This window comes from Protomyctophum bolini (assembly GCF_963924005.1).
Source record: "Protomyctophum bolini genome assembly, chromosome: 24".
Classification (NCBI taxonomy): Eukaryota; Metazoa; Chordata; class Actinopteri; order Myctophiformes; family Myctophidae; genus Protomyctophum; species Protomyctophum bolini.
The window spans coordinates 15377742-15392850 of record NC_137885.1 but is presented as its reverse complement, the minus strand read 5'-3'; the positions used below and the strand labels follow the sequence as shown (position 1 = coordinate 15392850).

At 43.6% G+C, this 15109-nt stretch overlaps 1 protein-coding gene across 2 annotated transcripts in view; it reads left to right on the top strand.

Annotated features, from left to right (window-relative positions):
* The window catches only part of LOC308311950 (transmembrane protein 131-like), a 41912-nt gene extending 37509 nt beyond the window's left edge, over positions 1–4403 (top strand). For both annotated transcript variants that reach the window (XM_080758766.1, XM_080758765.1), the window contains exons 37-41: positions 7–128; positions 707–788; positions 901–1007; positions 1873–2048; positions 3102–4403. In XM_080758766.1, the coding sequence (XP_080614892.1) occupies positions 7–128; positions 707–788; positions 901–1007; positions 1873–2048; positions 3102–3515 (901 nt within the window). In that variant the 3' untranslated portion in view covers positions 3516–4403. The remainder of the gene's footprint in view (positions 1–6; positions 129–706; positions 789–900; positions 1008–1872; positions 2049–3101) is intronic.
* Positions 4404–15109: the final 10706 nt, after the last annotated feature.

Sequence of the window (15109 nt, the reverse complement as noted above, 5' to 3'; positions counted from 1 at the left end):
TTACAGTGAAATGGAGCCTAAATCTGCTGTGGGCAGTAAAAGCAAACTCATCAAGTCTGTTTCACTTCCCGGTCAGAATGGGAACCCCACATTCGCTGCTGTGGCTGCAGGATACGACAAAAGCCCAGGTGAGTGGCATGCCTGCCGATGGGATCCGTTTTCCTGGTCTGTTCTTTTTTTACCCATTTAGGGTTAAACCAAAACTGGAAGAACACGTAATCCAAACTATTTGCAGGGATTTTCATTAGTGTTCATAAGAAAGAAAAAAACACACCATTGTTTACTGATGTTTTCTGATGTGAATGGTGGGATCCGACGGAGCATTAGTCCGACATGCGGGAAGAACGGTCAGACTAGCGCTCGAACATGCGCTGCTCCCGTGCTTGCGGTTATGGTTAGGACGGGTTATGGTTTGAGGTCGCTCTAATGACTGTCGGACCAATAATAGTGTCGGAACCAAAGTCTGTACCCGTGAATGGTCAGGACACATCTCAGGCTTCCCATGTAACCCCGTCTTGAGGTTGAAACTCGCCTCTCGTTTGCTCCTCCCTGCCTCTTGCTCACTGACTGAAGTAAAAAACTAAAATGTTCTTGGAGAAACCCTGCTTAGTCCCGTTTCCTCCAATTCGTCTTGTCAACGTCCCCCACAGTGGAACGTAACGAGTGCATGCATTGTATTAAAGTGTGCCATGTTGTTGTCCCACAGGGGGCAGTAGTTCCAACCGAGGGGCCATGTGTAGGACCGGGCTCAGCCACTTGTCCTCTCTAGACAGCGACTGTTCAGACAGGTGACTTCAAGGCCGTCCTCACAGCTCAACACATGCTAAAATATATCTATATTGTAACGGCAATGACCTTGTATGTTGTTGTTTTTATTTATTTTTTGCTTGAATCTGTCAGTTTCCTCAGTCCTGGACTACTCAGCCCGGTTGAGAATGGAAGGAGCCCCGGTGCGAGCAACCCCTTCTCAGCCTTTGGGACCAGTCCCCTTTTCAACCTGTCAGGAGGTAAGATTTGTCACTGAATAGAATTGCTGTGCCTGCACTTTGATACTTGTGCTTACACTACCATCTAGTGGGCATACAGTGGTCTTGCATGACACTGTTGTCTCCACAGTCCCCACACTAATAAATGAACTGGCCTTTCATTGTGCATGCACAGTGCGACTGTAAATGAGGCTTTTTAGGTCACTGCAGGACCTTGGCCATATTCATTACATGAGTAGAGCTTCCCTATCACATTGACAGACGTACAGTATGCCGGGCCAATTGCTTTACTTTAATATAGTAGGAAGGGTAAGAAAGGAGATTTTGAACCCGATCCTGATAAAACAGGTTTGCAATTCTCCTAAGGGAGATAATATTATCTTGAGCTATGTTATATGAAACTGTCTGCCCGTAGACTAGCATAGTAGCATATAGTCATTGATTCTTATAAAAAAATCTATAAATGTTTTATAGTAAGTTTCCCAGTAAAAGTGGCAGATTCTGTAACACAAACCATAATATAGACAGGTAGCACCTGCCAGAACTGCAAACATGGCCCAAGCTTTCTGTCACAGCCAGAACGTGGCTGCCCTTTTATGTTGTCACACTGTATGATCCAAGATGAAGGTACTAGCACTGCTGATATCGTATCATGTGTGGTCCCCATTAGATGGTGATTTATTTAGTTAAGCATATCCACAAACATAGTGGGAATCACCGATATATGTGTTCAATGTGGATGTTGTTAATAGAGTTGAGTGCACAATTTGTCAACTTGGTGTCAATACATTGTATATTTCCAGTGTTGTAAAGCACCTTGAGATGAATTTGAGGGCTAACTTATTCTTACTCTATACTAATTATGAATGTCCTCTCTCTGTCACAGTGTTCAGTGGGATCGCATCTTCGAGGAACTCCGAGCCCCGGCAGGGTTGGCCCGAGTTTGGCCACGGTGGTTCCCGCCCGGCGCCCACCTCCACCTCCCCTACCTCCATGTGGCCCAGCGACCCTCTGGAACCATGGCCCCCCAGGTCCACCACCACCACCACCACCGCCCCCACTGTAAGAGACACACACACACACACACACACACACACTCGGTATGTAATAGCTTGTCATTTGGTAAACAACATCTACCATAAGACAGACATTTAAAAAACATAAGTTGTCATCCGTCAGTGAGCAGTGTCATTTCCCGTGTTGACTGTGCATGGATTGTGAATAGTCTGTGTTACCATGACCATTTGGTGTCTAGTTGGATCAGTTGGCATAGCCACTTAAGCCTGAATTATACTTACAGTACAGTAAAACTACACGTCCCAATGTGTGGTGTTAAATCAGCTATTCTTGCAATGCGACTTTTTGGATATGCTAGGTTCGCCAAAGAGATTTGACGTGGAGGGGGGAAAAAGGAGGGAACCAAGTAATAGACCCCTGAGGCATCCCAGTCAACAAAGTATATAGGGTTCTTTATTAATAATAATAATAATAATAATAATAATAAACTTTATTTGTATAGCACCTTTCATACATAAATGTAGCTCAAAGTGCTTCACAGGGCAAAAATAGAATACAATAAAACATAAGTAGTTAAAATGATAAAACAATGGCAAAGAACAAAATTGAATATAAGAACATAAAATAAATAAAAACAAATAAAATAATAATAAAAACACCACATGCAGCAAATCAGTCAGGGCAGGGTAGGAACGTGCAAATTAAAACTCAATTAAAAGCAATGTTGTAGAAGTGGGTCTTGAGCTGAGCTTTAAAAATGTCTACAGAGGCTGCCTGACGAAGGTACAGTGGGAGCTTGTTCCACGGCCCATAGAAGCAAAAAGCTGCTTCCCCGTATTTTTTTGTTGCCATTTTTTTTTGGCAATGCGAGCAGGCCAGCAGTGGAAGACCTTAGGCGGCGGTTTGGGACATATTTAGGCAGGCAGTCATGTAGGTAGGAAGGTGCGAGACCATTGAGAGCTTTATAGAAAAGTAAAATAATTTTAAAATCAATCCTAAAAACATTATAAACATATTAGTAATAATAATAGTGTTGCGTAACAGTTCAATTGAAACAAAGCTGTTATCTCTTGTCCACCCCCCCCCCCCCCCCCCCAGTCCATTCTGGGCAGCAGTAGCCTGTGGTCCACCAGTCCTCCCTTCAGCCCCTCCATCTGGTCCACGAGTGTGGACTCCGCCCCACTGCACGCCTCCTTCCCGTCGCCATCCTCGGCGAGCTCATTCCCTCCACCGGGGTCCGTTTCCACCTTCCCACCCACACCCTCCGTGTCCTCCTTCCCGCCGCCGGCCTCTGCGACGGTCTTCGCGCCGGTGCCCTCTGCGGCTTCCTCCTCCCACCTGGCCGACCTGATGGGCTGCGTGGGAGACAGCAGGAGTCCCGCCCCCTCGCTGGTGGCGCGGGACTCCGCTGGCAACCTGAGCCCGACCTACAACCCCTGGAGCACATGGGGACCCACCTTCGGCCGACGCAGCTCCGAGCCGTGGCCCAGCTCCTCAGACAACGGCAATTAAATGAGCTCACGTGCTTCCCTTCGTGTGTTTGTGTGTGTGTGTGTGTGTGTGAGTGTGAGTGCGTGTGCGCCTGTATGTGCATTTGCGTGTATGAGGCCGATTTGTGGCCGAATGTCTCCGTGCTACACGTCTGGTCTTTGTCCACTCCTCCATGTCAATCTAAACAAAAGCTAAAAAACAAAGGCGTGTTTTTTCCCCCACGTAAATAAGTGGTGAATCGGCCCTCGCCCGTTGAGGAGACGAGTGCGTTGTAGGATATGGGGACATGAACGTAATTCTTCTCCCCACCGATCCAGGTTCAGATGTTTCTGCCTCCTTTGTAGTGACGGGAGGTGATGAATTTGATTTGAACCTGCTATTATTTAAGTCTACCCAGGGAGTTAACGGCATTCAACTGTCAGGTAAAAACGGGTACCTGACAAGCCGGCTATATTGAAGACCTTCAGAATTCTGGGTCCACAGAGTTTGAGAAACTCTGCCTTTTGTTTTGTATGTGTTTTACATTTGTAAACGACTACCACTTCTGCTACAAATGCAGGTAGAAAGAAAATTCTAATTTTCTAAAGACAAAAGTTATTTATTCATTTGACACCGTGGCAAATTCATAGCTACACACAAAAACGTATTTGACAGCAATATAGTTCTGGTTGCAGCCAGTTCTGAGAGGGATATGAATTGAAATTCTAAAGTTTAAAGATATTTTTCAATGAATTTCAATTCAAAAGGGATACAAGTGAATCCAACTTTTGTTTAGAGGATGTGTGCTTGGCAGCAAGCTAAAGCAAAATGTAAAAAAAGAAGAAAAAATAAGTATGTAAGATGTTGACATGAAGATTGCTTTTTAAGAACTTGTGTTTTGAAGTCAATGTTATTTGGACAAAAGTTTGGTTTTAAAATACATAGTTTTCTTTTGTTCATGTCCACATTGCTGCTGGCATTTCAAGTCTCAAATAATTTAAAAGATAATATAAAAGCCAAAGTGCATTTTTAAGTTTTGTATGTTCGCCCAAATTGGTTGGAGAAGTTATTTTAAAGTTGACTCTTTTAAAGTTGACATGGTTTCATGTCATGGTTATTTTAAAATTTCCATAGGATTTTGTTAAGTCCTTCCAATGTTATTATTTCTGCCACAGTCTCAGCTCCTTGTCATGGCTTAAAAAGTTCAAATTAAAACACATCAAACAAGGAAAATGATTATATTCATTTGTATTCTTAAATATAAATACGGTACCCTGAAGCCTATATATTTGTGTTTGTGTGTGTGTGTGTGTGTGTGTGTGTGTGTGTGTATTCACACAACCCTTCCTATAAAACTTGAAAATGAAAAGCTTGCATGAGATAACTATCCACTTGTACCAACAACACTAGTACTACTAGTCTTGTATTGCTAATTCAGCAATATTTTACTACTGCAGTAATGCAGGGTTTTCAACTAATTGTGAACGAGGGAGACCACCACTCTGACTTAGAATCGACCTGGGGACCATTGTTGTGTTGGGTGGGGATATGAGCTAAGATTAGTGCTTTTGTAACACACTTGCTATACATCCCACTGTTTCTCAACCAATGGTCCACTACTAATAATGTCCTAATTATAATGACTCAATCAGGCAATCTGGTGCCCCTCTTGCTCCTCTTGAGATTCCAACTCCATTTTTCTGTTGAATGTCTTGACCTCCAACTTGTCAGAAAAATGACTACATTGACGGTCATCAGGTCATTCAGTTCACTGTTTCTCAACTAGTGAAAGCGATTTTTTTAATCAACAGATCCTACATTACTAAATGAATGGTCAGGGACCACTTTCAATTCTTCCATGGACCACCTGTTGAAAACCCCTGCAGTAAATGGTAATGCAATCAGTCAAGTGCAGCTCTTGTGGAATGCATTGCATTCTTAACATGTCACTCCTCTAGTAGGCCACAAGGTGGTAGTATTAGTCCGATACCAGTACATTATGAAATGGCTGGGGTCATAATGTAGCCTTTTGGAGTCTTTAAAAGTGAGTGTGTATATAGGCTTACTAGGCTATGCAAAAAGACATTTCAAACGTCTTATCTTGATTGGCCACCTACTGTATAACCTAATGTACAGTCACTATGCCATTTGAATTTATCTTACAATAAATGCAAGGAATCTCTACTTCGTCTGTAATCCACGTATCTTGAGATCCGACTGACTTCAAACTCGGCACGCACACCGCCACCAACCCGAGGGAGTGCTGTGCCTGGTGTCGAGTCTGATAGGCCTAGGCGGTTGTCTAGAATCAGAACCCCCGGAAAAAAGGCTCAGCCTCTGACTATGCCCAAATGAGCCCATCGATTGCCATGGCAACCAAACCCTTGATTTGGAAAAATCCCCACATCCGCCATTTGATTACTTAGTCACTCAGTCCACTTCTCACAGTTTGCACTCTTCAGACATTGTCCATAGAAATTTAACCACTGCAAAAGGACTTTCCAGAACCGCCGATCCCACCCTATATTATGGTCATATACTGATATAGAAATATCCATATATGGGCACAAGAGGGACACACAGACAGACGGTTACAAGTTACAACTGGTACTCACAGCGGTATAACCAGGAATTGTATTGCATAACGGTGCTGTTATATATTTCCCTATTTGCATCATTCCCCACGTATCCCCGAGTAGGCCGGTGCCTCAAAAAATGAGTCACATTAATACTGTACTTACTTCTGATGTGTCTGACGCTCATACATGCCTCACTAGGCCTTCATAGATGCATTATGAATCTTCTGTAGGTCAGAATTCATTACTAATGTGAATGACGTACAGAAGATATTGACGTCACTCAGTCAGAATAATAATCCAATTTGTCAACCAGGCCCTTTGCCAACTTGCCAACCACTCTTGTCTTGTGTAGGCTACTTCACCACGATACAACTGAAGAAAAAGGGAAAACAAACACAGTTGATCTACATGCAGATGTCAGTCACGTTTTATATGATGACGTCAGGGGAGACGTGGCTCAATTCTAGTTAATGCTCATTTTTACAAATGCATTAAGGAATGTATTTTCCCCTGCAGGCCTCCCTCCTATTGCCATGATCTACCCTATGGTCCAATTCTGATTAGGAATCAGATTAAAATAATCAATCCATGTTGTTGGGAATGCTTTTGGCGAAAATACCACATCGACAAACACGGCGTGTCGATCACTCATTTCAGCATAGATTGAATGTAGAGCGAAAATGGAAAGGTCACTGGTATAGTCAGCCCTGATGGAAAACGCATGGGGGTTAATGTGTTGTCAAATCTGTGCCTTTTTTAAATGGGATTACAGGGCTCATCTTCACCCAGGCGTAAATGAGTTTCTGCACGGTTGGTGGCTATAATAGGATCCCCAGCAGTAAGTGGAACTGCTGTCAGCGATATGTTCTTATCCTGTGGTTCTTGGGCTGTATATTTCGTCCTCACTTCTGTGATCATCTGTCACGTCGTCACAACTATTTTGCAGTGTTGATCCACTTCCATGAATATGTGGGACATGTCTGAAGTGTGCCTTCTTTACTCGCAAACCAGTGAGTCTTTGAAAGAGAGGGTGAGACGAGGACTAGCCTATATACTGTATCCTCCTACCTTGTCCTACAGTTGGCACTGGCAGCAGAATCCGAGTGCTTCTCTGGCTATTGCTATATTCACACCCCAAAGACCCAGTAAAACAGAAGATAAGCCCAGTCATCGTAGGCCTTCCATTTCAGGATATTGTTTACTAATGAATTACATTGTTTTGGTACGGTGTTTAAACTTTAGCATTCCTACTTCATCTAGTGTAAATAAACTCTAAACAACTATCTAATCCTCTCTCTCTCTCTCTCTCTCTCTCTCTCTCTCTCTCTCTCAATTCCATGCAATTTAAATGAAGGTGAAGTAAAACTAAAATGGACTAAACAGCGGCGAGTTCCCCCTTTAGAAAGCAGGCGCTACGCGCCACCTCGGATCATCCCATTAGCCTATCCCACAGAGGGCCCTTGATGGGAGAACAGCCTTCAGTTCATCATGCTCCCTGCTAAGCTAGAATGGTGTTTTGTATCGAGCCAATTTATGTGAGGCGAGGGTGGATGGGAGAGTTGGGACCCTTTTTAGCGTGACAAGAGGCTTGGCAGAAGGTGACCTGGCCATGAAATCATCCTCGGGCGCCGCTAACAAGCTCATTAGACTTGCTGCCGCCTGTGACATTGTCGGATCCCATGCTCTCATCATAGTGTGTGTCGTCAATCGAGCGGCGATTCCCAATCTGTGGGGCCAGGGACTCGGGGAGGCCCACTGGTGGGCCGTGAGGATATGTCGAGCGGACCCCCAAATGTTTGGCAAAACACTACGATTGTATTTATATAATATTACATTTAGGAGTTTTATTTTATAAAGTAGCTGTGACGATCCAGATTGAGTTTTGTGTCTCTGAGGATGTGTTATGCTCTAGGTGAAACGGTACTCTTGTTGTGGGGGATGAGTCATGGCGTGTGTGTTCCAAACACTGGTTCTCTCTGAATACAGAGTAGACCTATTTTCCGCAAGGCGTCCCTGGTGTGTATTAGATTAACTGTGCTGTCCTTGTTGTCAAGTTATTAAAGAACTAACAAGACACCTTCGCCATGACAGCTGGACTAGACTGGCATTTGGCACATGCCGAACGCTGATTGTTGTACGGTATGCACCTATAGCTCTCTGAAGTTTATGCCTTGATCAGGAGAGATTGCAATTATAATCAGTCAAATTTAGGTTAGGAACTGCGACTGGGACTAGCATGAACTGCGCCTCAGTGCCTGCTACGCAGGCATGGATCAAGAGGGTATGGCGAATCCATTGACTAAATGACCAATGAATTAATCTTGTCACCCGCATTCTGCATGGCAGGATGTATGGAGTGTTGAAACACTTTATCACATATCTCTCCTGGGGGAGAGAGAGAGAGAAGTCTCAGAGAATGGCAAGGAACTCGGGGTCCCCCATAAATCATAGCAGAATAATAAATGGCTTCCATTCAGAGGATGGTGATGACTTGGATTGGGGCCCTCTCTTATTTCGTCAAGCACACTGGCTGTGTCCTTGTGTGGTTATTTATATCAGCGATTACCAACCTGTGTAGGTCGGGTCAAACTGGTGGGCCGTGAGGATAATGCAAGAAGAGGGCCCCCAGATTGGCAAAACACAAATACTTTATTGATGACATATCTATCTTATATTGATAAATGCACCAAGCCTCTGTCTGTACGTCTGTCTGTCTGTGTGTAATCCACATAACTCGAGAACCCTTCTGCCCACCGACTTCAAATTCGACACACTCGCTCCACACACACCAAAATGCAGGCGACCCACCCACCTGAGCGCAAATAGGTGGGCCATGGGCGCGTTTGAGATTTTCAAGTGGGCCCTGGTCCACAAAGGTTTGACCGCTGCTTTATGCGTTAGAATAAATGCATTACAACTAACCACTGATGCTATCAGCAAGAAAACAATTTGTAGTTTACCATTGTGCCCCTAAGCGTGACATTTCCTTTGACCATTCACACTAAATGAGGTCCCCCATTACCTAGAAAATATTTACCGGATGACAAAAGATTACATCCCACGGAAGGTTAATGGCCCTCGGCGCTTGGTGCAGTGACATAACTCTTCCCTACTAACCTAAAAGAACAGTCTTTTCACCTGCTATTTAGTGACCCTTGGTGTAGGTCCCTATCCAAGGGTTTGGACTTGTTGGAGAGTGTGTGTGGGGTCAGCGGGTGACCGGTGTGCAGTCAGCAGAATTGCGAGCCAGTCACGGACTGATGTAGACTAACGGAGCACAGAGAATGCTCATTTTAAATCTTCCCAGGGGTGAACGCTGTGGGCTCAAATTTCCACCTGTTCCCGTGTTCAGCAAATAATGATATCTGTTATGGCCTCAGGTTTTTTTTTATTATTATTTTTATCCAAATGCAAACACTGGATGTATTATTCTGGCTGCACTCTTTATTTGGAAAGCAATGACGCTGGATTAGCAAGATAGTCTAATCAACAGATCGTGCTATCGTTTATTAAACATTTACATTAATTTACAACGTATACAGAGATTAAAGATTGCGGTTCTTACATTGAGTCAAGAGGAAATGTTTGTTAACTGTAGCCTATGTGTGTTATAATGCCCATCATGCATACATAAATTGACAGTGTGGCCTGCGCTATGGCTCAGTGGTCCAGGCACCTTGGCTGGTAATCCAGTCTGGCAGTGTGCCACGGGCTCGACTCCCGATCCTGACGGCCTTTACTGCATGTCTTCCCCCCATCTCTCTCCCCCATTTCCTGTCAGCCTACTGTCTGTCCCTCCATAAAAAATATAAAATAAAGGCGAAAGCCACAAAACAAACATTAAACATTGACGCCTTAGACTGTGTAATGTTCACGATATCGTACCACTACCACAATGTAATTCACAGCAACCACATTCCCCATTTAGACCCGAGGACGATTCTAAATGTCTTCTAAATCGTCTTCTAAAACATTTTCATGTCAAGGACCCCCAAACATTATAATGTAATGTAATTGGCCTCCGACCCCCATCTCAAAATATGTAGTTCCAGGGACCCCCCCAAAGATTTTAGTTAAAAATGTTCGCTCTGAAAGAATATAATATTCGAAATTTGCGACACATTTTCACGATTTAAAAAAAAAATAGATCTACAAGCTTGTAGATCTGCTATATATACCAAAAGGGATTCCCGCCCAAAATGGTTTAATAAAATATAGGATTAGTGTTCCCAAATGGCAAAAACGTCATCATCAAAACTTTAAACCTAAGGTTCTCAATCCGTTTTGGATCGTTTTGGATCTGAATTTTAACCATGAAGTCAGAACAAATTAACCCTTTCAGCCCAAGTTACTATATAGTATCTTCCAGGGTTGAATGCATCCAAACGCCCGGAATACAGTCATCCCTTTGTGCAATATTTCAATAAAGAGCACAATGTTCCTGTTAGAATCAGTAATATCACCTGTCATCAGTGACCCAGCCAGGACATCTCATCATGACCCAGTAACTCACTGGTTGAGAGTCATTGCATTTATGCAGAGTAACGCATTCTCACTTCACTTCCAAACTGTAATATATACTGTATGTTCATTATAGTTGTGATTTCGGATGACCAACCATGCAGTGTTGTTTTCGTCGACTAAAACAAAGGCGAAAAATGTCCCGTCGACTACATTTTTTGACTGACGGAAACTAAATGGAAACTAAATGAAAACTAAGCTATGATAACTAAAACTGAGACTAAATAGATTGACAATTTCGTCAAACAAATGAAAACTAAACTAAAATGTTAGGAAGGGACTAGTGGACAAGTATAAGTCATTTTACAGATTGTAGCTTGTAGATCAGCTATTTTCAGCAAGTGTACTAAATCAACTGTAGATTTAGTCAACTAAAATCTCATGACATTTAGTCGACTAAAACTAGACTAACACTAAAACATTCCAGGTGACTAAAATGAGACTAAAACTAAACAAATTTTAATTCCAAAGACTATGACTAAAACTAAAATAGACATTTGCTGCCCAAAACAACACTGCAACCATGTGGCCCTTTAAGAGTCTCCTCTGCAACCATGTGGCCCTTTAAGAGTCTCCTCTCCAACCATGTGGCCCTTTAAGAGTCTCCTCTCCAACCATGTGGCCCTTTAAGAGTCTCCTCTCCAACCATGTGGCCCTTTAAGAGTCTCCTCTCCAACCATGTGGCCCTTTAAGAGTCTCCTCTCCATGCAACCATGTGGCCCTTTAAGAGTCTCCTCTCCAACCATGTGGCCCTTTAAGAGTCTCCTCTCCAACCATGTGGCCCTTTAAGAGTCTCCTCTCCAACCATGTGGCCCTTTAAGAGTCTCCTCTCCAACCATGTGGCCCTTTAAGAGTCTCCTCTCCAACCATGTGGCCCTTTAAGAGTCTCCTCTCCAACCATGTGGCCCTTTAAGAGTCTCCTCTCCATGCAACCATGTGGCCCTTTAAGAGTCTCCTCTCCAACCATGTGGCCCTTTAAGAGTCTCCTCTCCAACCATGTGGCCCTTTAAGAGTCTCCTCTCCAACCATGTGGCCCTTTAAGAGTCTCCTCTCCAACCATGTGGCCCTTTAACACATAGACTGCTACAGGTTCTAGCGGACCCTGGCTTACTGGTGCTGAAGGCTTAACATGGGCTTTTTGAACTTTTTGGGGGGCCCACAGCGAGGGGCCTCTTATAGCGAGAATCACAATCGCATAAATAAAAAGAAAGCCCAACTTGTCCACTTCAATTTAAAAAAAAAATTATGATTCTACCATCTTCCATTCTGGAGATATTGACCTTTTTCTAACACCTGCTTTTGCCTGCACGCTGCTTGTGAAAAAAAACAACAGAGATATGGAGGCCTGAAGTTGACAGACATTTCAGTTCAGTTTTTTTAGTTCAAAAGACCGATATAAAATTGAGCACAAATAATATCCTATACAAACCATATACCGAATGAAAGCCCTGAATGTCTACTTTTAGGAGGAAAACAGTACACATTGTACACATATACAGTTTGTCACTAATTGGCTATTGAATGCAGCTTGCGCCCACCAGAGAACTTTAGAGAAGGCATGGACCCGAAGAACTATTATTCACAAAATAAGGCCTATAGCGACATGTACATACTATATACCGTATGAAACAGTAGACTCTCTGCTTTCATAAGAAAAATACCACCCAGAAAAATCACACCCCTGTGAAGTGAGCAGTGCAATTGCACTGCTCACTTCACAGGGGTGTGATTTTTATTATTATTACAGTATTAGTATTTTTCTTATGAAAGCAGAGAGTCGACTGTTTCATACGGTATATAGTATGTACATGTCGCTATAGGCCTTATTTTGTGAATAATAGTTATTCAGGCCCATGCCATCTCTAAAGTTCTCTGAAAAAGATAATTTTAGAGAGCATGGACCTAACAACTAAATATTCACAAAATAAGGCCTATAGCGACATGTACATACTATATACCGTATGAAACAGAATACTCTCTGCTTTCATAAGAAAAATACTAATACTGTAATAATAATAGAAATCACACCCCAGTGAAGTGAGCAGTGCAATGTTGCACTGCTCACTTCACAACATTGCACTGCTCACTTCACAGGGGTGTGATTTTTATTATTACGAGTAAGACGCGCGAACGCGGAAGGCGAACGCAGATCGTAAATTGCAATAACAATTAGAATAAATTACAGACATGATCTGCAGGGTGTCATAGTTAGTGCTTGGACCACGCCAGCTCCATATATGGTCACAAAAGACGCCATCACACTCATGTCACCATGACTCAGCCATAACCATATAAGGAGTCCCCAAAGCAGGACCACGCCATCACACTCATGTCACCATGACTCACAAATCACTCAGCTCCATATATGGGCACAAAAGGGCCAGGTCCACATATACAGTAAGCGGGACAGACAGACACACACACACACACACACACACAGACAGACAGACAGACAGACAGACAGACGTGATCTGCTAGGTCTCATAGTAAGTGCTCATTGCATTCGCAATTACAGTATTAGTTTTTTTCTTATGAAAGCAGAGAGTCTTGATGCACATTATCTGATCATAAAACGGACTTGGAAACTTTCTTCAATCGTAGCCCCATATGTGCCCTCTCCCTACGCTCATTGAACTCATTCTGTGATTCGAGCTACAAACAATCGCAGTAACGGGGGGGGGGGGGGGGGGGGCAACTAGGCTTTGAGGAAATGATCTTGCATAATCAACATTATTGTCGATTGTCGTGTGCCGCTCCAAACATGTCCAGACATACCACTAACCTCATCGATCCAGTCTCGCGTATCTATAAGGTGAGACGCGAGACTGGATCGGATTGTGTCTGGACATGTTTGGGAAAAAAAACAAGAAAAACAACGACATGGATGCGGCAGAAGCAGCACGTCAACGTATTTGGAAGAAAAAAAACGAGAAAGCACCACCTGTCGTTGCAAGACAAACACCCGTATGTTGCTGATAGACAGATAATAATCGATCCGATTTTGTCCTGCCGTTCATTTTATCACATTAGGTGCAGGGCAGGCTGCTCGACGGTGAGTTTATAATAGCCTGTTGTAACGAGAAAGGGGGATGGATTGGATGGTTGGATTGCGAGCAGCGCAGCAGCAGTACGGCTTGCGATCAGCGACCAACGTATCATGGCGGGCCCTCGATAATGATGTGCAATCTGTCCATGACTAACTCCACATGTGTCTGGCAAACGTTACGTTATGAAATCAAATGCCGATCGTTGCAGGTTTATATACGGGCAGAGAGCAAATCGCGTTGTATCTTGTTCCGAGAATCAGAGTGCAAGCCTTGCAGTTGAAAGCAGTGGGGACTCGGGAGTGGGGGGGGAACTGCCAATGCGATCCAAGAGGAAGAGACCCCCCCCCCCCACCATTCTCCCTCGGGAGAAACCATGTAGAAACAGGAGGGGAGGGGGAATCGAGTGTATTCACACAAACAAGAGCATTGTCCCATCCATTTTAGGTCCCCTGACATCTGCGTTGGTCTATGCCGGACGGCCGTCTCCAATACGTCGTACGTCCTCGCATAGACCAACCAATAGGCGGTGCCAGACGCTTCTCAGACCAACACCTCTTTTCAGCAGGGGGGGGTTTTAACTCTTTTTAGAGCCGATCGGTGTTACATTATGAGTTGTCCGGGCGCAAATATAGTTAAACTATAGTAATCAATAAAAATACGTTTTTTGGACCATAAAACGTATAAAAACGTTATGCGCTTCTTGCGCTTGGCTATAATAAAACGTTTAAAAACGCTTTGCGCATTCGATGAGTTAAGAGTCTCCTCTCCAACCATGTGGCCCTTTAAGAGTCTCCTCTCCAACCATGTGGCCCTTTAAGAGTCTCCTCTCCATGCAACCATGTGGCCCTTTAAGAGTCTCCTCTGCAACCATGTGGCCCTTTAAGAGTCTCCTCTCTAACCATGTGGCCCTTTAAGAGTCTCCTCTCCATCCAACTAAGTGTGTGACGTTTCAGTTGAGGAGGACAGTCACCAGGCAGCATCACAGCACTGTCACACAGCTTCTGAAGTTTAATACCCCCCCATAGAGAATAACAGCATTATGGTCACAGTACACCACGTGACCAGAAGATATGAGACGAGGAGACAAGAACGTTGATTGAATTGAATTGGAATAGAGTCATGCATCTCGTACCATTTGTGCGCAGACGTCAGTAAATGTGATAAAGTATAGTTCAAGGTCAAGGGTATATCAATCATGCTTTATCCCATTCTGGACGGGAACCCCTTTTGGTGTTTTATAAGCCTATTGAAAAATAGCAGATCTAGGAGCTTGTAGATGTGTTATTTTTTGAAAGATCGTGAAAATGTGGCGCATATCTTTGATTATATATTCTTTCAGAGCAGGATTTAGAAGTGATTCACCACATGTATGTACTGGGTCAAGCAGATAGGCCTAATGGTCAGAATTCGCACAACAATTATCTTGATGACTTGGGAGTGAAAAAGTGTTGTCCCCACCCCAGCCACCTGTTATCCTGATGCTCTAGAA